At 39.9% G+C, this 25,304-nt stretch overlaps 1 protein-coding gene across 9 annotated transcripts in view; it reads right to left on the bottom strand.

The window, feature by feature from the left end:
• Positions 1–25,304, bottom strand: part of Ndst3 (N-deacetylase and N-sulfotransferase 3) — a 176,097-nt gene that overhangs the window by 68,857 nt on the left and 81,936 nt on the right. For all 9 annotated transcript variants that reach the window (XR_003851561.1, XM_029569831.1, XM_029569829.1 and 6 more), the window contains exon 5: positions 2,755–2,940. Coding sequence is in view for 8 of the 9 variants with exons in the window: in XM_029569831.1 (XP_029425691.1) it covers positions 2,755–2,940 (186 nt within the window). In the remaining variant the exon portion in view is untranslated. The remainder of the gene's footprint in view (positions 1–2,754; positions 2,941–25,304) is intronic.

The following is a 25,304-nucleotide window of genomic DNA, read 5'->3' as shown; positions in this document are numbered from 1 at the left end:
AGATAGCCAGGCTTTGCCCTGTCTCTCTGGGAGTCTGGTTCTGAGAGCAGAGCACTGCCATGTGCCCCAGCACCCTCAGTGAGCCACCATGGGCAGCTCCGCGGATGTCCGGGAGCGGGAGCGGGGTCCTCTTCCATTGACTTGATGATGAATTGCAGCTATAGGACACTGAATATGCTTCCTGAGGCGGCTCTCCTGTGCTAGAGAAGGAATGAGAAACTTTTAAAGGTATTTTCTGTGGACTATCCTCTAGATCGGGTTGGTAGTGCGGCACTATCAAATGCAAACATTCAGACCGGATGAGCCAATGGAATCCTCATAGTTGTCAGCAGTACCTGGAGGTGGTTATAAAAGCCTCCATCAGCAAGTCTTAAGGCACACTAAGCTAATATCCTGCTAATAAGGCTTCAGACAGGCCACAATGCCAACAGATGCCAAGTGGTCAGTGAAGACCACTGGCCATGGTGAGGGGCCATAGGCTGGACTGGTGGGAGGCCCATGGCTTAGAGACAGTAAGTAGACAGAGCATGCTAGCCAGAAAGTCACATTTAATAAACCAGGGAATAGAGTTGAGAATATCAGTTTCCTATTAATTCCTTAGTGCCTGAGAATAAAAAGGGCCCAAGGCAGAAGCTGTATGTCCTCAGGGAATTCAGAAATTCAAAGGAGAATAAGAGGACTGTAAATCCATTTAATATGGAGCTGGTACACACCAAGGTGCTTCACAGGAAATTACATAAGAAGCTGGCAATGGAGAGGCCATGGAATAGGAGCACACAGAGTGGCCAGAAAATTGCTCAAAGAGGGCAGGCTGTTCCTGGGTTGTGATGGGAGTGAGGTGTCAGGTGCTGAGTAGTGGAAGACAGGAATGCAGGCACAGTGCTGGGAGTCTGCAGTCTCTGGAGGGTGCATTAAAGGGCATGGAAACAGCTGGGACTCCATGTTAGGAAGCTCAGGAAGGTTCAAAGGCCAGCACTGCCCATTGGCTAGTCTGCATTGGGTGGTAGAACTATAAATCCACCAACTGAGAATTTGTTTCACAGTTCACACATGAAAATCATGTGGTGAATGAAAATGATGGCTGTTATAGAGAAAATGCTAAGATATTCTAAAGTAATTATGGCTGAAATTCAGAGGTGGTTTGAAGTTTCAGTGGGATGTTTGAAGTACAGAATCGGATTAGTGATGGCAGGATCAATAATGAGTTGAAGGAAAGAAAATGAGTTTTATCTTAAGACTTTTGAATTTAATTTGTGGATTGATTATTAAAAATGTTTCTCTCACTTCATATTGGCCTGGCTTAGGGTACCCGAGTTCCTGCCTCAGCCTCTGCTCCTGCCTTTCAATCTCAATCAGAAGCCATTTTGGCTCTGTGGTCCTCACCTTATATCTCTACTTGGATGGTTCCTAGCATGGTCTTGCCTCTCCATGGCCTGCTGAACACTTTTCATTCGGAAATTCTCAAGCAAGGAAGGGCTCACAAATCAAATCTGTGCAAACCTGGACCCACAGAGACTGCTGCGTCAAAACAGGAAATCTGCCAGAGCTTTTATTATCTGCAAGATTCATGCATTTGTAATGCGGGTAGAATATGTTTCAGGAGGGACAAAAAATGGACCTATCTCAAGGGACAAATCCCAGCAGGCTTCTTTAGGGCAGAAACTGAACAAACTGAACAGTCTTCAGAGACTGAAGTTTACTACCGTTAAGACTATCTATGATTTTACAATGACAAAAGGGCGTTGAATGTTTTTAAATTATGGTAGAAGACAGGCTTTAAAAACTCCCTCTAGTCAGAGGCTGGCAGAATGAGGCACAGTAAATTCACTTTGAGCGCAGAGGAAGGGCGGGGTGGGACAAAATGTGGTCCTTATACCCTCATCTCACAGTTACAGCAGTTTTGTTGTTGTTAAGAGCGTGTCGAGACATGGCTTGATTCAAGTTAAAAGCCATCATCCACTCGACTTTTTGCAGACATTAGAAAACTGTCTGAAAAAAGTCAGCTCCACCTAACTGTGGAGGGCAGGTATCTGCTCAGAGAGTGTGACCCAGCGTGGCTCCTCATTGCTGGCTTGGGCCGTTCCTTCCCAGCCTGAGTCTTAAAGCACAGGCCATTCCTACCTTCACTAGTACTGTCCTAAGTTTTCTGACCTGGGAAAACATTAAGATTTACTGATTTACTTTGACAGGTCTCACAAATTATTAAGTAGTAACATATTCTGATATGAGGGCTTTGCCATCGGCATAGAAAAATAAAACAAAAAACAGAGAAGCTCTGACCAACGTCAGCATCATCTGTTGTCTGTATTGTCATCTGTTAATGATTACGCACCATGACTTCACATGTAGTTTTGCTGCAGATAGTTCAGTTCTGGGAGTTTTTCAGGGGGTGGGGGGAGCTGGGATAGTAAAAAGGAAAATAGACTTTGACAAGGGCAGCATGGCTAATATCTAGCTTGGCGTTAGCTTTACATACTAAATGAATTTTAGAAGACGTAATAGCTTCTAAAATGATCTCTATTGATGTAACATTTCTTAGTATTTTTTACATCTGTGATTGCTTGTCAGCAGAATTTTCCAAAAAAGAAATCACTTTCAAAGCTATATTTTTAGAACTGAAAGAAGCGATTCTAATTATCTTAGATCTGACAAATACCCCTCACGCAGCACGCCTTTCCAGGCCCGCTCTTCCGCCTTGCCCGCCTTTGTAGACTGTCATCCGGTAGTACCCTACACAGGCAGAAAGCAGCTCACCATGATGTTTTTGTGGATGAAGCCTCTCCGATATCTAGCTGGTTTCAGATGTGGATATTCTTCAGTGCTGGTGATTTTAATATTCCAAACCTTCTTCCAGGCCTCATAAAGCTGAACATGTACAGGGTAGACACCCGAGTGATGAGGGGCCACTGCATAGCCCATATCCGTAGGAATTCCGTGCTCCTGAGAACAAGCACACTTTCATTAGAATGTGGGAAAATCTATTTCTCTCTCCCTCTCTCTCTCTCGTGTTTTTCTTATGTTTTGAGACAGAGTCTCACTGTGTAGCCCAGGCTAGCCTTGAAGTTACTGTGTTGACAAGGCTGACCTTGAATTCACAATGATCCTCTTGCCTCAGCCTCTCAAGTACTGGGGTTACAGGAATACACCACCATACTTGGCTGTGAAGATTTATTTTGATTATGCTTTTATTCTAGAATTTTCAAATGTACTATAAGTAAATGTATTTAAATTCATCATTAGGAGCTGGAGAGATGGCTCAGTAGTTAAGAGTCCCAGCTGCTCTTCCAGCAGACCTGGGGTCGGTTCCTAGCACTCACTTGGTGGCTAACAACCATCCTTAACTTCAGTTCTGATGCCCTTTTCTGGCCTCTGAGGGCATTGCATGACCGTGACACAGGTGCATTTACATACATGAAGGTAAAACACTCATAAAAATAACATAAAAATAACTAAAAATTTAAATACATCATTAGTTATTGTTTGGTATAATGATGGTGATTACACATTAGGACCTTTAGAGCTCTTAAAGCTGGCTGGCCATTTGCCAGTCTTGTTCTTGTATTGGTGTTTGTCAAGTGGTTGGATGGACAAAAGACTGAACTCGACCTAACACAGCTGTATTTATGTTGCTTATAATTTTAAAAAGTTAAATAGCCTGGCACACGCCTTTAATCCCAGCAGCAGGTGGATCTCTGTGAGTTCAAGGCCAGTGTGGTCTACACAGTGAGTTCCAGGACAGCTGGGGCTACAGGGAGACCCTGTCTCAAAAAGACCAAAAAAAAAAAAATAAGTTTAAAAAGAAAAAACTTCCTGCCCTTTTCCGGATGCCAAACGGAATGCAAGGGGAGTGTGATCTTGCCAACTGTAGGATCACTGTAAGTTCAATGTCAGCCTGGTCTACATAGTGAGTTCCAGTTCCAGGCCAGCTGGGGCTACAGGGAGACCCTGTCTCAAAAAGACCAAAAAAAAAAAAATAAGTTGAATAGTAAACACCTGCATGCCATATTCAGCATGCTACACGGAATGCAAGGGAAGGTGTACCTTCCAAGTTTAACCTGCCTGATCGTAGGATTTTATTGCTGTCTCCTGAACTTTCTTCTAAGTTTGCTACTGCCCCACATAGTATGCATAACAGAAAATTTTGTGGAGCAATTTTTTTGAAGTAGAAACCCTCATAGTTTAAACACAAGGTAACAACAACAACAACAAATCTGGAGATTACATGACTTTAAAGGGAACGTCCATATGTAAAGTGAGTCCAGTTAGTAAAGAGCAGCTTCATAGACACACATGCACAAAGATGGACACATGAAGTGATGCATCCTGTCCCCATGCTCCTTCTCAGTTGGTCCTGCTTAGGCTCTGTCAACTGTAATAGAAATTTCTTGGAACTCCGGCTTCCTTTGGAGGGGATCTGGGACAACTCTGCACAACTTTACCCATTCTCTGCTTCAGGTGGCCCATTATTCTGGATACATTACTTTTTGGCACAGAAACAATTTCAGAGACATAAAGCAAGACATGAGTTTTTAAACAAATAAGCAAAACCACCTACAGTTTTAATATTGGAAGATACTTTTTTCCATGAATGATTTTTTTTTTTTTTGGCTTTCTATTTAGATCTTTCAATTGCTTGACAGTTTCAAAGGTTCTACTGAAATAGCCTTCCCTTGAATAAGTCATGACCAATGGACTGCCTTCAGGAAAGTGGTGCAAATGGGTAAGGGAGTCAAAGAAATATGGCCAGCTTTGTTTCTCAACCTAGCACATGCCAGAAAGGGGAGGGAAGCACATTAAATGCTGGCACAGAAAAAAGGCCAGATGACAGAACACCAGTCACACAGGAGAGTGCCAGCCGCCAGGTGTAAGCATTCCCCAGTGCAGGCTTCATCACCTCCACAAAGGCTGCTCCCCTTCTTCTCAGGAACGTGGCTTGCTGCTCAAAGCCCTGGTCTTATTGAGGATGCTAGAAATGAGAGCTATGCACTGCTGTTAGCCAGAACAGGCATGCTTAGAGGTGGGGTGGACAGAAGGATGAGAGGGAATGATTGACACTTTTCCTTTCATCCGCAACCTTTGTAGAAGTTTCAATAACTATGCATTTATTATTATATCATTTAGGATTTTGATAAAATTGAATTGAAATACCTCTTTGCTTCCCCCTTATTTTAAACAATTCAAATTAAGGCAATTTCTTCAACTAAGAATCGAATCATGTAATTTGCGTTAGAAAAGGTCAGTAAAGTCTGTCTCAAATGGTTTAAGAACAGGGGTGCAAAACTCAAAGATCAAACAAAAGGAAATGGATGTCCAGCGGGGATTTTGAAAGTAAACAATCAGCAATGATAACTACGAACTTTTTAAAGAGTGTGGTGAAGAAACAAGGGTGAAGTCCCCAGTGACCAGAGCTACCTTACAAAATCCAAATGCCTCAAAAGCACCCCAAAATGATACTGATCAGATGGTCAAGGCAGAGTGAAATGCTTGCTAAGTAGCCAGCGTGACTCCAGGAACCACACAGGAGAAACCCAGCTTAGCAGAGCAGGGATCGTTCCTTTTCTAGAATGTTTGACAACCATTGTATCTTCAGACTTTTTTCTTTTTCTAGCTTTTGACATTCAAGTTTCAGCATTTATTTGCATGCTGGTGTCCTGTGGTACAATGACAGAAAACTGCTCTCCTGGCTCAGACATATCTGGCATCTCAGGCTTCCATTTACTATTTGATATTTGGGCATATGATTTACCCCTCCAATCCTCATGCTGTGTTCTGTAACATGCTGGACAGAAGTTTACCAGCCTCAGCAGGCTTTAAAAGTCATTAAGTGATACTTGGAACACACTTAATATGGTTCCTACAGCAAAACGCATTCAGTGATTGCTGTTCATTAGCACTCTATCATTAAACCTTTTGTGGATTGTGATCCTAACATTCCACTATAATGTGGAAAATTATGACATTTCTGGGTATTTATTACCAAAACTACAGCTGTTTTTCTCTAGTTCAACTGTAGGTTTCAGGGTCATGTCTCATGGGGTCATGTCTCATGAAGTCTCTCTTTCACTGAGCCTTTCTCCTCTGGATCCAGCAGTCTTCTCAACCAGTATTCTGTATCTCCACCTGGAGCATTAGTAGGTCTCTTTGAAATTATTTCTACATAAAGCCTACCTGAATCTTTCCCACCAATCTGCATTCAATGCCAAGAGGACAGCTAAATCTTTTTGTAAGAAAAGTTTAGACCAGCATTGCGTGCAGTGTGCTTTGGAAGGAAAAATGTGATGTTTTAGGAAGGGATAGCTGCAAAGCTAGGTTATTGGCAGATTATTCACATCTTAATCTTTCAGTTTGAGACCAAGTATGTATTGCTTTGTAATCTGGGGCAGCAATTCTAAAAACAGTAGACATTTTAGTTTAAAATTTTAATTTACTTTTTGTTTTCTCATTGACTTTTTTTTTTTTTTTTTTTTTTTTTTTTTTGGTTTTCCTGTAGCCTCAGCTGTCCTGGAACTCACTATGTAGACCAGGCTGGCCTTGAACTCACAGAGATCTGCCTGCCTCTGCCTCCCAAGTGCTGGGATCAGAGATGAGGGCCACCACGCCCGGCTCGGGTGACTCTTGATGGAAATAGCACCTTAGATCCAGGTGCTCTATAGTCTATCAGGATTTGCCTGGTGGAAGAAAACATGGGTTAAAAAGATTGGAGAATACGGTTGTGTCATTCTGAATCTCTGGGATTAAGTGGGATTAATTTGTTTAAAAATTGAGCTCTGATCTCAGCGTCGCCCCCACATTCCCTTGGCACTATCGGTTATCAACCTGTATAAAAAAAGACGTTATTTTTGACATGTCCTGTTTCATGTGCTCTAAATCTAGTCTATTATGAAGTGTCACTACCACTACTACCGGTATTAAAATGTGCTCACTTTGTTCTAATTTTATTATCACCATCTTAGTCTAAATTCACTATCTTACCTATTTTTAGCATCGGTAATTATAACCCGTTTTTCTTTCTTCCAAACTATTCCCCAAACAGTAGCCAAAGAAATACTTTAAAGATATAATATGACCATGTTACTTAGTACGTCTTCCATGCTTCCCCTTGCACTTAAAATACGAAACTGCCAGCCTGTGCACAAGCTCTGCTTCACACCGGCCTTGCTTCTTAACTCCAGCCTCGGGTACTTGCCCCTGTCTGCTCCTCTCTACCTGCCATCGGAACCTTTTCCTGAGACTCACCAATCTGTCTTCCTCAGTATCATCCCACAAACATCTTTCTCAGTCTGGAATATTCCTACTCAATTCTTATATCTGAGTAAATCTGCACTGTCTCAGATAATTTACCCTGACATATCTTCAGGGAAAAATCCCAATCTAGATGAAGTATACAAAAACATCAGTTTGTAGCCAGCCTTTGCGTTTTATAGTAATACAGCATTGTTTGTAAACATGTGTCTGGTTGCTTTTTTGTTTGTTCTTTGTTTCTTTCAGACGGTCTCATTTTGCAGTCCTGACCGCCTAGAACTCAGTATGAAGACCAGGCTGGCCTCTAACTCACAGACGTCCACCTGCCTCTGCCTCCTGAGTGCTGGGATGGAAGGTGTGCAACACCATCCTCACCTAACCCAGTGTCTCTCTTCCACACTAAGCAGTGAGCTCCAGGAAGCCTGGGGTCCCATACGTTGGCCACAGCTGTCTGTCTACTGTCTTGCCAACTCAAACAACAGACAAATACTTGTGAAGTATGCAGATCGATTCTGACCACTCTCATTTAATTTTCCACTTCCTCAATGACCTCAGCTAAGGTGTCAGTTTATCTGATTAATTGAAAAGCAACAAGTGATGCTGGTTCTTAGAAAAATCCCCTCAAAGATTAAAGGAAAAAGGAAAACAAACAAGTTTCAGGTGTTCATCAAAAACACTACACTACCAAAGAGATCATGGTTCATTACTCTCTGACAGCATTTCTTTATTTAAACTCATGTTAGTGATTAAGAATGGAACTTTACTTTTAATGTTTATCTCTATTTCAATCTTTTCAACAAAAGTAACTTTAAAACCCTCATTATTGACTAGGAGACCCACTACTTCTTTCTGATTTCACAGATAAGCAAGTTTGCAAATGAATGCAATTTACAAACTCCACAACAGTATTCTGCAATCTGTTAGATATTCTGTTGTCTATACAGAAAACAATCTAAGATTGCAGCAGCATAATGTGAAATACTTCTAAATGCTTTTTCTGCTCACCATTTCAGTTGAAATATCCCATTTCTTAGAATACAGAAGTTCATGCTTTGGTTAACTACCTCACAGCACTGAGAATTTGCACTTACAATTTGCATGAGTTTAAGATAAAATTTCCTTTATTTACATTTGTTGTATGGAGCAGTTTCTAAAAATAAATACTTTTTCTGCCTTTGTTTTTTAAAATGACTTCCTTAAGAATGATGGCTATCTGAGATATTTTTTCAGAGTAGACTTTTCCACATGATAGGAGCATGTCTGGAAAACAAGAACTTTTTAACACAAAAGGTATGAGCATAGGCTCTTTATTTAACATATATGAAGAACAAAATTGAAGCAATTTCCTCGAATATGAAAAGCATTGCAAACTTCTAATGAAAATTTGCTTTTCCTAATGTAAAGCTGACGATCCAAATACATGCATCTCAGCTCCTGAGGACCTATGCAAACTTTGGTACCCAGCGAGGACCCCACTGGACTGAGGGATGTATCAAATGGCAGTTACTGCTGCAGAGTGGCCCAGTGTATGTGAAGATGCTGTTCAAAGAAAACTGAACTTCTAAACCGAATTTCTAGTCTAAACCCTAAGTCAGGATTTATCTCAAAGCTGAAAAGTTAAGGTTTGCAGCAGTATGCTAACATTATTAAATACGAGGACAATTTCTGTAATAATTAAAGTATTTCTCATATAGTTTAAACTAAAAATCTTGAAAGATAATTAGGAAAGGAATCATTTTTTTCCTTCAGTTGTGACATAAATAAGTTGCATAAGCAATCACTAAAGTTCAGATTTAAAACACCATTTCAACCTGTGATCCCAAAACTCTGAAATATGCGGAGGATTGAGAGTTGAAGACCAACCTATCTTAAAGAAATTATATTAAATTTTAAGTTGCTTTTATATCATCTTTGTGGTTTCATATATACTTTTATGTTTAAATGGTAAATATAAACATACTATTTTTCAATCCATGATTTTATCTGAAACCAACAGATAAAATTTTCTGTCCACATTTTAAGGAATAACACATTTATAAGCATTTGTTACTATTTACAGATTTGGTCACTAGATATCTCTGGTTTTCTTGTATATGCTCTTTAATTTGCAATATAAATTGTTGTCTACTGGCTATTACGTGAAAAGCCTGCTATGATGGCTGTTGTTTTTAAAGAGTTTGGTTTAAGGGCTTGGAATTACCTTCTGCTGGCAGCAATTATATAATAAAGAATTTGCCTGATTTTTCTAATTCTGGGTTCCTAGGAGGTAACCCTTAAATCCTTGGAATTTCCCAGTTCACAGGAAGGCCACTGTTGTTCATGATAACGCCAAGGTGGTATGTGAGTTTCTGCTTAGATTGAGGTCTCACAAGAGGAGAGTTGGAGTCACGTGACAATGAGTCAATCCATCATGCCTATGTGGTGAAATCTTAACAGAGCTCTGGGGTTTAAGGCTTAGGTGAACTTTCCTAGCTGGTAATATTCAGATGGACCCAGAAATCTCAGCAAGGAGATTTTTTTTTGCCTTACAGTTTGGATAACAAAGAGCATGGTTACAATAGCAAAATTAACAAGTCTTTGTTAATAATGAGATACTGTGAGACATGATGGCATTACAGCAGCTTGTAGAATGGAAGTGTGACCTTACCCTTCTGAGTAATGCGGCTGAAAACCATTGTGTGGTGTGCAGTTAACTAAATGATGAGAAAAGGTTATTCTTTCCATATCCACAGATAGGATATACCTGACAATGACATTTTCCATGCAGTGGGAGTCTTGAGATGGAGCAGCTGGGCACCAGGAAACAAGTACAGGCTAAGTCCTGAGCTCTCTCTCAGTGCCTTTGCTGATTAGAACCTGGGCGAGGCTGTTTAACTTTATCATACCTCAAGTTCTTCACTGGACAGTCAGGGTAAGGAAAAGTAACTATTGCAGAGCTGTAGAGAATATAGAGAATGCTATATGCCAAGTTACTGGTTGTGTCATTTAATTTTGCTTCATCTACTTGACAATAGTATATTCCTTTTGAAACAACAAATAAAATGAGAAAATAGAAGTAAATTAAGAATCTCATTGGGGGGCTGGAGTGATGGTTCAACAGTTAAAAAAGCACTGGCTGTTCTTCCAGAGGACCTGGGTTTGGTTCCCAGCACCCACATGGTTACAACCATCTGTAACTCCAGTTCTAGGGGATCCAATGCCCTCTTCTGGCCTCTATGGGCATTGCACACATGTGATCCACTTACATGCAAGCAAAACATTCATACACATAAAATAAAAATAAACAAATACATTTTAAAAAGAATCCCATTAGATTTAAGGCCCACTCCACAGAAGGAAACTCATTATTGGTACTATAAATCTGACCAAGAACTAATGGCTTACGACCTCCCAGGCCCCAGTGGTGAACCTACTAGTATTATTCTGCTAAATGGGCATAATATCAAACTGCGCTCTAAATGCGTATCTTTAAACCCATAGATTAGTGTAGCTCTCAGACCCCATCAGAGAAATTCTTCTGTACAGCAGACAGTGGCTAATGTGGAAACTCACAACAGATCAAAATGCAGAGTGTCAGTGAAGTATGCAGACATAAACGGGACATCTACTACATACACCTTTCTACCTTACCCAGGACCCAGGGACCATCATGGAAGAGGGGGCAGAAAGACTGTAAGGGATAGAAGTCGAGGAGGATCTAGACAAAACAGTGTCTTCTGGACGTGATGGGACCACTTCTCCTATGGACTCACAGCAGATGTGGCTACCTGCACAATACACGCGCAAAAGAAGCTAGTCAATGTTCTAATACAAGGTAGGGAGCCCCCACCCCTGAGGAGTTATTGACACTTGATAGCTCTGAAAGAGGAAGTGACAGTTTTCCTTAAGGAAGTGGCTCCTGGAAGACTGACCATGCTTTAGTGAAGGGCCCCACATTTAGGAGTATATGGTCAGCACAAATTGGACTCAGTGGGTTATTCAAGCAGTTCTAAGTGGGAAGTTGGTATCTCTATGTGCCTACATTAAAACATGAGAAAAAGCACAAATAAATGGCTTAATATTGCAACCCAAGACTCTAAAAAGGCAAGAACAATGAACCAGAAACCCAGCAGATGAGAAGAAATTATTAAAAAAAAAAAAAAAAAAGAGGTCAGGAAGTTAGGAAGGGTGGGGATGTGGGGATGTGGATCTGGGAGGAGTTAGGTTGAGGAGAGGGGCTAAATATGAATGAAATACATTGTATGAAATTTTCAAAGAATTTATTAAAATATTAATTAAAAAGAATCTATCCACTATTACTTCTGCCCAAACAACACAGAATTCTTATACAAGAGCACATATTCCCCAAAGACACAGTCATGATCAGTTGTATTTAAAAACAGTTTAGCTCAACAGCATAAACTGTTTCATGGAAAATTTCTATTTATGTATCAAGTGAAGGTATCAATAGTACTAATCTATTTTGTCAAAATTAACTGATATTATGTCCATAAGGGAGGTTAAGGAATATCCTGGTAAACTATACGTGATAGGGCTATAGCAACAACCCAGCGAATCCATTCCTTGACACCAACCATTCCCCTTTAAGTACTACTACAAGTGAACAGATACACTATTTGATGATTTGGGGTAATACTTAATAAGCTAAATGTATGAATAAGTTCCAGAAAGAAAAGTTAAGCCAGAACTTACTATTGGTACCAAAAGGGTGACAAATGTGTGCTGCTCAGATTTACCTGCTTTGACACCTGCGGTCTCTAGGGAAAATATTACGATGAGTGATGAAGTCTCTCCAAGAATTTACTTCAAGTAGGTTTTTATTTAACAGGGCATGCTTCTTCACAGAGCCACAACCTTCACAATGTCTGAAGTGCTATATCTTTGTTGAGTGTCTCAGAAGAAACACACCACTCAAAGATGTGCTTTTTTGAGAATGCTTAAAAGACTGATGTGCACACTTGTACTCTGGTACAGCCAGGCTGAACTTTTCTTTTATAAATTACTTGAATTTACTTAAGTAAACACAAGTAGAAAGTTTGCAGAAATATAAAAGAAACATGAATTTAGGAGGCTTTATTTTTCTACTATATGGAAATAACTGAAAAAACTATCTGGGGATGCAACCAATGCGTTGTAGGGCTTAGTTTAATCTAGCTTTCTCTGAATTTGAAGCAATGAATTTGATTTGGACATTGCAGCAGGTCTTTGAGATGTAATAAATCTATAAACAATTCAATGACAGTGGCAGATCCTCTGAGATCAGTTAATCCTGAAAACACACAAGGTTATTAGGCTAGAAATCTTTAAGTCTGCATAGCGCTAATTTTAATTGAAGTTTGAGATTCCTTAAAGAACAGAAAAACCAGTGATGCTGGTTGTCACCGTGATGGCACACCCTCTGGTACTTACCATCGCCATCAAGACAGTAATGCTCGTGGTGCTGGTGCACAAATATGAGAAATTACATCAATTATATAAAAATCTATTTAAGGAAAAAACATAAGATGTCGTATTTTTATGTCAACTTTGGATCTCCATGTGCACACACATACTCATGAGCCTACACACTTGTAAACACACATCCAGAAGCACACATTTCAAAAACACCAAAGGTGACCTGATGTGCAGAATCTGGGCTTGTTTACTGTTGCTTAGCTATGGCCTCTGAATTGAAACACTCCTTTCCAAAAGGAGGAGGGAGGCGCCTAAGACCCACAAAATGAACAACATTTAAATTTACAATGTGCAGCAAATGCCAGGAATTTAAAAGATTCTCAAGGCCCCTTCTCAAGGTTATAGAAAGAGAAATACATTTGGGGGAGAGGAGACCCTTCCATAGGCTGGTTGAACTGTGTGCAAGTCATGCAGGGAACTCTAGGGGTGTAGTTGCCGGGAGTTGTCCCCCATGTTCTGGTGGCCTTTCCCATGATGCAGCTGCTTTTGAGTTACTCATGAGTAGCCCCAATAAACTCACTCGTTCACTAAGCTAGACTTGAGTGGGACTGTTTCTTTAGTCTGTCTTCGGTTTCCTGTGTTGATGTCGTCACAAGAAGAGTCACATGACATATGCCCTTCTGTGGCCCGTCCATCTCTCCTTTGTTTATAACCTCCTCTCAGAAAGCATGTACCCTCTGTTTTAGGAAGACAGGATGGAAGAACAGTCAGAATTCAGGAGTAGCATGCATAATCTGGAAACAGAGTCTGTCCCTCCCCACATCTTGCTCTGGCCCACCAGTGAGAATTAACATACAGGTTCATGGAGACTTTGGCTCACTACATGACTATGGGCAGTGAGGGCCTGTTTGAACAGTACGTGTGCTAAATTTACCTTTCTTTTACAAAACCAGTTTGTCAGTGGACACGTGTCCACAAGGAAATCTAGCAGTTTTATGGTGGAAATGGGAAAAGAACTGAGCTGTGCTTCTTTAAGTCTATCCTACTTTAAAGCACAAATGATCCACAGAGGAATTTACCACAAAAGCAATTCTAAGTTCACAGGCAATCACAACCACTTTTTTCAAAAAAATCTTTTAAAAAAGTTTATTAGTACTTACAAAAAACTAGAGCATATAGAAATATTCAAACACAATTTAAAAACCAGATTTCCCAGTAAAGTAACAGCCCCTCCTGAAATCATATGTAGACACTGCCTAGTAAAAGACCTATTTTGTATTAAAAATATGTTGTATCAGATGAGTTGAGGTGCATTTAGTGTGGTATGGTAGTAGACAGGTGGGAAGATTATAAGAGCCAGGGTTGGTGCACGAATGTGAGGAAACAGAGGCTGTCAGGCTACTGGGAACTTGTTCATATTAACTTGTAACAATGGTGACAGCATGCACAACACCCATATTGACTCAGTCAGACAAAAACCCAATATAGAACAAGGGAAATGGGCAGCAGGCCACAACCTTAGCAGAAGAACTATTGGCTACTGATTACTGCTGGGTGAGGGAGAATTGATCTTTAAGGGAATGACTTTAAAAAGGCTGACTAGACTCCAGCAGATGAACTTACATCAAGGAACATCTGGGTACAAATGCTTGATTGGATAGGACTTAAAAGATTGAACTATCTCAGGGTTCTAGCATAAGTTCCCCCCATCTTCCTTTAAGACAATTAGGAGGGGCTGACCTCTGCCCGATTCCTGTAGATTCCCCAGAAAGGAGTGTGCCCATGAGTTCTGAGAAATGGCCTAACCACCAACCGTGGACTGTTCTAATCTAGAGCTAACTGCTTATCTCACTTCTGTACACTTCCTTTGCTTGCCCAAGCAGTTACAGGCTGTTGATTGGTGAATTCGATTGCTCGCACAGTTACACGCTGTTGATTGGTGAATTCAAATTCTGCTATGTTGTACAAACCTGATTGGCTCACAGATGCTCTGTTTGAACAATGTTTTCTGTAATCCTATAAAACCCTGGCTGGCTAGTGTTTTGGGCTGCTTCTACTCCTGAGATAGACAGCCCAGCCAGTCATAATAAAGTTTTGCCTTGCTACTTTCTACAAAAGTGGTGTTGGTGATTTTGTTCTATGGCGGATCCATAACACATACGTGACAGAATACATGAAATCCACTGTGGGGGAGTTATAAGGGATGTGCATGGGTGTGGGAGACAGGCTTGAGCCTAGAGTGAAAGTCTTAATGACAGCCATACAGCAGGCCCGAGGCAACGGCCCAACTGCTGGAGCCACAAGGAACGCCTTGTGACATTTGCTCCCATTGATCATTAGACTGATCATTAGACTGATGCCTAGAGCTCGCCACTCCCTAATCACCACCCTTGAGATCCCAAATTGCAACACTTAGATATTGCAACAGCCTCAGTCACATGGTTCCCAGGAAACCAGGCCCCATAAGGAAACCGGAACCTAAGTAACCTGAAACCCATTATGCCAATGAGATGTCTGTCTCGCAATGTCATGATAGGACACAGCCCTGCCAAAGATCTGAGTTGTAACTTCTTGATTGGATCCCTACCCCACATAAGTTTATGCCCTTCTGCAATAAGCGGGATCTGCCTCAAGGAACCTGGTCTCCTGGGTCTGAATGCGGCTCCGCTGATGCAGTCTCCTCACCAGCCCTGGGGTCTGGGACTGGACAGAAGTAGCGATGATCAGAGGCAGTGCCACAGTGAGCAGAAGAGCAGCCTCAGCTTCCTGCAGCAGCAAGGAGCAAAGGGCGGTGCTGGTGTGCGATTGGAGGCGGTGCCCAGGGGGAGGCACCAGTGAGATTAGCACTATGCGAATGGCCACAGGTGGGCCGGCCCAAACCGAGGAGCGGCTGCAGCTGGCGGTGGCTGCACATGGGGAGCAGGTCTAAATTTGATTAAGGTCTATTATATGAATGCACAAAAACTCAATAAAAATATTTTTTAAATGCATTATATCTTGAAAGGAGCATTCAAAGGACTTACACAAATCACACACACACACACACACATATACACACACACAAACACATACTCAGTATGAGTTTTTATTACCCTTATTGTTCTACCTTCCAAATGTTATAGTATGCCCATGCATGCATTTGTTTACATATATACATTTAAACATTAGAAGCTTAGATTCATATATGCAAGAGAACATGCTTTTTTTTCTACCAGAGATTGAGTGACCTCACTTAATATACATTCTGGGTTCATCCATTTTCCTATGAATGCTGTGATTTCACTTTTCTTTAGGACTGAGTAGTAGTTCACTTTATATATGCACCAGATTTTCATTATCCATTCAACTGTTGATGGACAACTAGCTTGATTCCATTTCCTCGCTAGAGTGAATAGAGCAGTAATGAACTGGGGTGCAAGTATCTTATGGTAGGGTATGGAGTTCTCTGGATCTATGGCAAAAAGTGAAACAACTGTGGTAATTCTATTTTTCATTTTTTGAGGAACATTCAAACTGATTTCCATAGTGGCTATATTCCTATCAGTAGTAAATAAGGTTTCCTTTCCCTCCACATGCTCTCCAACATCTGTTGTTGGATTTCTTGATGAAGCCGTTCTGACTGGGGTGACGTGATATCTCAAAGTAGATTTAATTTTAATCTACGAAAATAAAAATCAGGAGATATAAATAAAAACAGACCCACCACAAGGAATGAGATAGAAGCTGTAATCAAAAGTCTCCACTCAGAAAATTCCACGACCAGACATATTCACTGCTGAATTCTATCAAACTTCCAAGGAAGTTCTCATACCAATTGTTCTTAACTTGTTCCACAAAATACAAAGTGAAGGAACACTACCAAATTCATTCTACAAAGCCAGCATCATTCTTATGCTCAAACCCAGGTAAAAACACAACAATAAAAAGAAAACTACTGATCAATTTCATTGATGAACAATGATGCAAAGATTCTCAACAAAATACTTGAAAACAAAATTCAGGAACACATTAAGAAGACCATACATTAAGGCCAAGTGGGCTTCATCTCAGAAAGGTAAGGTTGGTTCAAAATACATAAATAATAAATTTAATACATAATACATTTAAGGAGGCAAACTACATAATAATCTCAATGTTGAAAAGGCACTCAACAAAATTAAACAATCATTCATGTAAATGTCTTGGAGATGTTAGGAATAGATGATGCATACTTCAAAATAATAAAGGCTATATACAATAAACCAAGAGCCAACACTATATTAAATGGACGCAAACTGAGAGCATTTCATCCAAGTCAGGAATGAGCCACGGATGTTCCCTCTCCTTCTCTGATTTAACACAGTGCTTGAACACAGCAATAGACAAGAGAAAGGCAGAAAGAGGTAAAACTAGGAAAGCAGAATTCAAACTGTTCTTATTTGCAGATGACATGATTCCCTACTTAAAAGACCTTATAAAATGTACTAGAAAGCTCCCAGATCTAATAAGCACAGACAGGAAAGTTGCAGCATATAAAATCAATAAAAAAGTAACCTTCACATATATTAACAATATAATTTCAGAAAAATAAATTGGGAAAAATATGCCACTTAAAGTAACTCGAGAAAATGTAAGTATCTAGGAATACATCTCATCAAAAAAGTTAAAGATCGCTATAATGAAAACCCCAGAGCACTGGAAAGGGAAGTAGCAAAAGATACCAGGCAATGGCAGACCTTCCAGGCTCCTTGATTGGAAGAATTAATTTTGTGAAGATGGCTACGCTACCAAAATTATTCTAAAGATTTAATGCAATACCTATCAAAATTCCAATGTCATATTTCATGGGTCTAGAAAAACCAGTCCAAGAATTTATACGGAACCACAAAATACCATGGTTAGCCAAAGCAATCCTAAGCTGGAGGTACTAAAATACCTGGCCTCAAATTGTACCACAGAGCTATCAGAGTAAAGACAGCTTAGGACTGCCATAAAAACAGACAGGCAGGTTAATGGACTGGAATAGCGGGCCCAGATATAAACCAAAAAAGCTATGCCCCCCCCTAATTATTGACAAAAGAGGCATAAAAACATACTTTGGCAAAAGCCTGTTCATCAAATGGGGTTGGCAAAACTAAATGTTCATCTGCAGAAGAATAAAATTAGATTTGTATCTTTTACCTTGTACAAAAATCAATTCTAAATGGATCAAAGAGCTAATAGAAAACTGAAAAAGCTGAAAGCTCCAGACAAAAACACAGGGAATATGCCGCAGGACATTGGGGGTAGGCAGAAACCTACTGAACAGAACATCAATAGTACAGAAACCAGCTCCAAGTACCAACAGATGAGACGACATGAAATTAAAAAGTGCCAGCTCCAAGCACCAACAGAGGAGACGACATGAAATTAAAAAGTGCCAGCTCCAAGTATCAACAGATGAGATGACATGAAATTAAAAAGTGTCTGCACAGTAAAGGAAACTATCAACAGAGCACAAGGGCAGCCAGCTATACACCAGATAAGGGGCTAGTGGATAGAATTTACAAAGAACAGTAGAAATTGAATATTTAAAAACTGCCAATCAACAAGTAGGCTAATGATCTGAATAGACAGTTTTCAAATTTTTTTTTCACAAAAATAAATACAAATAGCCAATAACTATTTTCAAAAGTGCTTGACATGCCTAGTCGTCAGAGAAATACTAATTAGAACCACTTTTTAAAAAGTTCAGTGAAGCAGTAGGCTCCAAATGTGTTTTGCATGCGTCCTTGGGTTGGGTGCCTCTTCCCTCTACCCCCTGCCCCACTCTACTCTTCTGCCTCTCCCTGCTTACCTGTGCACCTCCAGCGTCTCCCCTGCCTACTTTCCCGTCATGCATACTATGCTGTTCCCTTTTCCTTAAGGCTTTTATTTCCTTCTCCTCTAAATAAAACTCTCTTTGTTCCCAGCCTCTATAAGCACTTCAAGTTAAACACACAACTTGAAGAATTCATAATTAGGACACACATGTGAAGGAAAACATGTGTCGTTGGTCTTTCTTGGCCTGGATTACCTCATTCAGTATAATTTTTCCCAATTTCATCTGTTTTCTAGCAAATTTAATAATTTCATTTTTCTTTACAACTGTATAAAATTCCATTGGGTATACAGACCACAGTTTCATTATCCAGTCATCAATTGATGGACATCAGTCTTATTCAGTTGTGAACCCTGTGAGCTACAACACCAACCAGGGGGCCAAGCTGTACTGACTGGTGCAATAGTGGTGGCATGCTTTCAATGAAGGTAATCAACTACTTTCTGATTGGGTTTGGGGCCCGCTCCACAGAAGGGAACTCATGCCCTGGTCTGCAAACCTGGTTAAGGCCCTAAAAGGGAATCCATGACTACTGTTTTGCTAAATGAACATGTTGTTGAACCGCTTTCAAAATACTCAGATTTATGCTTATGAATCTGTGCTGCTCTCATCCTTCACTGGAGAAGTTTCTTGTAACTGTGGACTCAGGTCATAACTGGTTAAAATGCCAAAGATAAGTGAGGGTGGAGTGCTCTGCTATAAATGGGGACATCGATGTCACCCCTCCATGGCTCAGGGAACACAAGAAGAGGTGGATAAGAATGTAGGAGTTTGAGGATGAGGCGCTGTTGCACAAAAAGTCATCTTCTAGAAATTACCATTACATTCATGAACTCAGGAGATGGAGCCAGCAGACATTTTATCAGTGGGAGGTGTTCATAAGGCCCCCTTCCTCCCTGAGGTTTCCAGTTAATGATTGCTGGAGGAGAAAGCTTATTTTCTTTGGTGGTATAGCCACTGATAAATTGCCTCTGCACCAGTAACAGCCTCCCATCCACACTCAATCAAGAAGTCCCAATTAAAGTTAATGGAACGCACACACACACACACACACACACACACACACACACACACACACACACACACGGCGTGAAAGTAGGAGGGGGACTTCTTGCTAAGAAGTGTTCAGTGGATGAAGGAGGGGGATGAGGGAAACAATAGAGCTGACAACAGCTAAAATTCACTCTATAAATGTAAGAAGCTGTCAAAGAATAAAAACAGCCCAAAACCAATAAAGAAATGGGAGTAAATAAAAGTAAATTAACAGATAGTTTCACCTGATTAAATATATATCATTTAAAAGTAGTTTAACGACATTTACACATGAGGAGTTCTGTTCTGTCACAGATGTGGATGGAGATGAGTTTTCATGCATACTTGAAATGTAGAGGCTTTAAGGAAATATCCAAAGTTCATCTTTTCAGAAATTTAAACAAGCAGGCACAGACAGAAAGTGGTTCGTACCTCGATGTACGTTTTGACCTAGTGTTTACATTTGTTGCTCATCAACTAGCCATTAAAGGCCCAATTCTTTCTATGTCAGAAATAGTTTTCCTATCTCTCTTTTTATCGCATTTCCATTGACTTCAGCTAAGCTTGGTTTTTATTTCCTCTTCTGCAATCCCTCAGCAGTAATCCAGCCTGTCCAGTGACCTCTGATGGTCCTGTCAGCACTCCCACAGTAATGCTCTGTGATTTACCATCTCTATAGAAATGCCAGAACTCTGGGGTGAAGATGACAATGTCACCTTGGACTTCAAAATACATGAAACATGCCATTCTGGAAACTGATACGTTTTTCTGATATAGGAAAGTAGATGTTAAGATATTTCTGGTGAACAAATTACTGTGAAACAATTGGTAGTAATAAGCACTGGAACACAGCCAAAGGATAAGGCTTTCAAAAAGCTTGATTTTAACATTTGGTCAAAATAGTGGTAGGCAGCCAGAGCATTTTGAATTCAAGTGTCAGATCAATGACTTAGCTATGTAGTTTGGGAAATTTCTTAACCTTCCAAAAATCAGCTCTGCCATCCAGAAAATGGAGACCGCAGCAGGGGGTTGTGATGAGAATTGAATAAGTAAGAGAATTAAACACATCTATTAGGTTGAGATGTGCTCCAGCCATATAATAACTGCCCACAATGGACCACTCTTATATATCAGAGACTTAAATACACAAGAGATGAGAAAGTGCAGACAGCAAAGACAAAACTCGCTAACTAAATGCACTAAATAAACAAAGAGACATTAAAGTAACACCACAGCTGGGCATGGTGGCACATGCCTTTAGCACTCAGGAAGTACAGGCAGGAGGATCCCTCCAAGATCTAGGCTAGCCTGGTCTACATAGGGAGTTCCAGGCTAGCTGGGGCTAAAAAAGAGTCAAGGAAGTTAAGTAGAATAAGTTTACTTTCTAGAAATTACTAATTGAAGATGACGCTAATCATCCAGAAATAAATTTTCTGTGGCTACACAATTTGGGAAAGGGAGAGTTTGAAATGCTATTTAGCTAAAGTGAAGATACTCATAACAAAAAAAACAGCAAATAGTTATATTAATGGGTTGAAAATGTTTTTAATTAATGTGTATGTGCATATTGCCTCCATGTTGTGCAATCCCTGTGGAGGCCAGAAGAAGGCATCAGATCTCCCAGAACTGGAGTTATGGATGGTTGTTAGCCACCGTGTAGGTGCTGGGAATAGAACCTGGGTCCTCTGCAAGAGCAGTCAGTCTTTACTGCTGAGCCATTTCTCCAGCCCCCAAAATATGCTTTTATAAAAAAATGAGAGCGATAGTCTTCTGGGGTCTGTAAATCAATGAACTTAATGTAAAACTCATGAAACTTTAGAGGAAATTACTAAAGAGGAGACTGAGAAGAAAAGAAAGCAATAACTCTGAGAAAGAACTGTTTAATCCTTTATGATGTAACTTCCTCTTTAAGCAGAAGTTCTAACTTGGAATAAAAAATGCCATACACATCTTTATTCTTTCTTACTTATTTGTATTTTATATACATGAGTGTTTTGCCACCATACATGCTAGTGCACTATGTGCGTTTGATACCTGCAGAGTTCAGATGAGGTCACTGGATTCCCCTGGAACTGGAGTTACTGATGGTTATCAGCCATCATGTATGTGCTGGGAATGAAACCCAGGTCCTCTACAAGTGCAACCAGTGCTCTTAACCACTTAGCCATCTCTCCAACACCACATCTTTATTACAGGCTTCAGAAATACCCTGACAGATTTCGTGTGTTCTGTCTGGAAATTAGTTTGATTAAACAGATTTGTAGTTGATATGTCAATCATTTGACATGATGGTGATGTCTGGACCTGTGTTACTGTGGAATGAAGACTGTAAATGCTCTACTAAAGATCTCTAACCATGGGGCTGAAGAGATGGTTCAGCAGTTAAGAACACTGGCTGCCCTTGCAGAGGACCCTGGTTTGGTTCCTGCCCACATGGTGGCTAACAAACGTCAGTAACTCCAGTTCCAGGGGATCCAACGCCCTCTTCCCATCTCCACGGGTGCACTTACATCATGCAAGCAATACACTCACACACATAAAATAATAAAGTGCTTTTTAAAAAAAGATCTCTAACCATAATATCGCCAAGTTCAATTTTAGCAATGACCTGATAAAAATGTAAAAGTCATACATATAAATATAGGAATGGCATAAAACTGGCGAAGACATAAAAGAAGTCACATAATAGAGTCGACCTTAAGGGAGATGTTTGTATGATGAAACAGTGACCATTGTAATCAATTAGATAAAATAAAGCTATCACAGGTCTTAGACACAGGTGTGACAGAATGTTTTAACAAAATTTAATGTGATATTTGGCTACATTAACAGAAATAAACTGTACACAAAGGAAAGTAATTTTCTGCTTTCCTCTCTAATAAGCCCACATCAGTGGACCACGATGTTCATACTGGGGTAATACATACAGGGAAGAAGAACAGCAAGTCAGAAATGCTACAAATATTGCAGTTGTAAGGAAGGGTTGACAACCCCACTGAATGGTGTAGAATGTGGAGAGAAGCACGTGCTTCTCTATTTCCTGTACGTTTGATGCTTTGATATATCTAGATATATCTTGGCCTTACTGAACCTGAAGAGACTATTACTCCACAGTTCCTTGAGGTAACTGTTTCCTGAGAGCACACTTCAAATGCAATCAACCATCCCAGGGGTTCAACCTCAGCATCCTTTACTAATGACTCAGATGCTGAGCAAATTACTCTGCTCTAATTACTCCAGGGCCAAAGCCAAGGAAGTTAAGGTAATCCTGTACCTTACAACCCACTGCCCCGCTCTGCCTTGCCTTTTTTATAGAGATTGCAGTATAAGCTCTCTCCCTGCCCCTTCTGCCTCCTGCCCACTCCACTGCTTCCCCATATTTGTGTTGTATTTTTCAAATATAACACAGATTGTTTTAAAGACCTGAATACAATGTCACATTTTGTCCATGTACATGCTGCATATACCTAGGAAATACATTAACACTACTGGTCACTGAACCAAGGAAAGCCAAAAAGATCTACATTTTCTTCTTCCTTATGACATTGGTAGACCATTCATCGCCAAGATGCCTCATGTAGGCCTGTTTTGTGCTTTAAGATCAGGGAATTCTTGTGAGGTCTTCCTCAGGAAAAACACTTCCTTCAACCATTACCCCAAATGCAGACATTGGCTGTTTAAGAGATTATACTCAATGGTCCTAAGGATTTGAGTTTAGAAAGTATAAATGGCAAAAAGAAAGAAAGGAAGGAAGGAAGGAAGGAAGGAAGGAAGGAAGGAAGGAAGGAAGGAAGGAAGGAAGGAAGGAAAAAAAGTGGGGTATGGTGGTGCAGGCCTGTAATCCCAGCACTTACTTTGGAGGAACAGGCAGGCTCAAAATTCAAGATTGTTTTATATAGCTCATTCAAAGCCAGCCTGGGCTATGTGAGACCTTGACTCAAAAAAGTAAAAAGTGGCTGTAAAGGAAAAGCCTACATACCAAATTAAAAAAATGTAGACTAAGGAATTAAAAAGTCACCAGGTTTAAATGTAAAAATTATAACGTGAATAGTATTTTTTAAGAATGCTTTAATTTGGGGTTGGAGAGATGGCTCATGGGTTAAGAGCACTCACTGCTCTTGCAGAGGACCCAAGTTTGGTTCCTAGCACCCACATGAGGTGGTTCATAACCACTTGTGACCCCCCTCTTCCTGTAGGAATCTGTCTTTTCAGTGTCACTTGTCTCTTGATGATAAAACCTCCATTTTAATGTCACAATTAAGTTAAGAGCTTGAAGAAATATCTATTTATATTTTAACTTAATTGAGCTTCTAGATACAAATGCCATTCTGCTTCCACTCACTACAAGAAAAACACTGCTCCTTGTTTCCTTCTGTGATTCCCTTTATGAATGTACGGAGTCTAGTCCCTTCCAAGTCTTAAAATACACTTATGATATTCAGGTGATATATTCAGCGTTCTCAAAATATTTACTAATGCCATGGACCCTTGGGTTGCTGAGTAGTTGCAAGGCTTGCAATGTCTTGGGGGAGGATGTGAGGTGGTAGTGAGGTTAGGGTAATACCATTCTCACATTTCATATTGTAGGAGCTAGCATGGCATACCAGCACTCTGAAGCTGAACATGAGCCTGATAACCTATCCTTTAATCTTTGATCTCTTGCCTTCCTTCATGCATCCATACATTCATTTTATGGAGTAGATTAGATATTTTAGTCGTTCTGCTCTGATTTATGGCCAGTGACATTCTTAAATTGTGCTCTGATTACTTGAGAAGGTGGTCTATCAACTCAGAATAGATTCTTCATCTTGACTGGATCTCTATTTCTAAAACTGCTAAAATTGTACTTTGCATTTAATAATAACAGAAGATGAAAATATAATGTGCCTTTTAGTAAAGAAATAAAAATGCAAATGACAGGACTTTTTCTTCTCTTGCTGGCAAACAAACTAATTGAAAGATGATCACATATTTCTTATGCTGGCAAGTCTTTCAACATATTCTAAATTATATTTTGATGTTATAATCTTTATTTCCATATTTGAAAAGTTAATATGCTTGCTAATCTGAAAAGTTGTGTTACTGACAATAGACAGTCCACCTAATGTAAATTAGTGAATTCTGCCGATCTGGGAAAAAACTGTGGAAATAGAACTCTTTTTGAAAGAATGATATGATACAATCAAGGGCCCAACCCTCTGTAAGAGTTTTTGTTCCCAGGAATATTGCTTCACTGCAACTAATTCTAATCAAATCACCTATGGCAATGTTAACACCATACGGTCCAGGCCGATAAGTTTTATGATAAAAAAATACTACTTATTTCACCATTAAAATTTAAACTCTTAAGCTATTTGCCAAAATTTGGGTCCAATTTTTGAAATGAGAAAATGTATGCTTGATGAGCTTTTGAGGTTTAAGTGCAGTATTGTTTTATTTTTCTAGTGATATTTTAGTCTCCTTTTAAAGCCATACAATAGATATTCCAAACTATGGTATGTGGCAGGCCAATCATTAATGCTACAGTTGATCCTGAACTCAAGGTTGATACCTTAAAAATCTTTTAAAAAATTAATTTCTGAATTAGCTTATATTTAGTCATTAATTTTTTTCCCTCTGATCAGTCTGTAAAGTTGAATTCCCTTTGATGACTGAGGCTACCAACTGTAAGTCTGCTTAAAGGACTTGCCTGATGTATCACAATAAGCCATCAGACAGAGCTTTCAAAGATAACTTGAAGGGTCCACACCATGCAGAAGGATAACAGTCCAGACACACTTGCTCGTACTCAATAAAA

The sequence above is a fragment of the Nannospalax galili genome, unplaced genomic scaffold (assembly GCF_000622305.1).
Source record: "Nannospalax galili isolate Female #2095 unplaced genomic scaffold, S.galili_v1.0 scaffold142, whole genome shotgun sequence".
Classification (NCBI taxonomy): domain Eukaryota; kingdom Metazoa; phylum Chordata; class Mammalia; order Rodentia; family Spalacidae; genus Nannospalax; species Nannospalax galili.
Note: the sequence above shows the minus strand (reverse complement) of the source record. Positions and strands in the feature narration are given on the sequence as shown.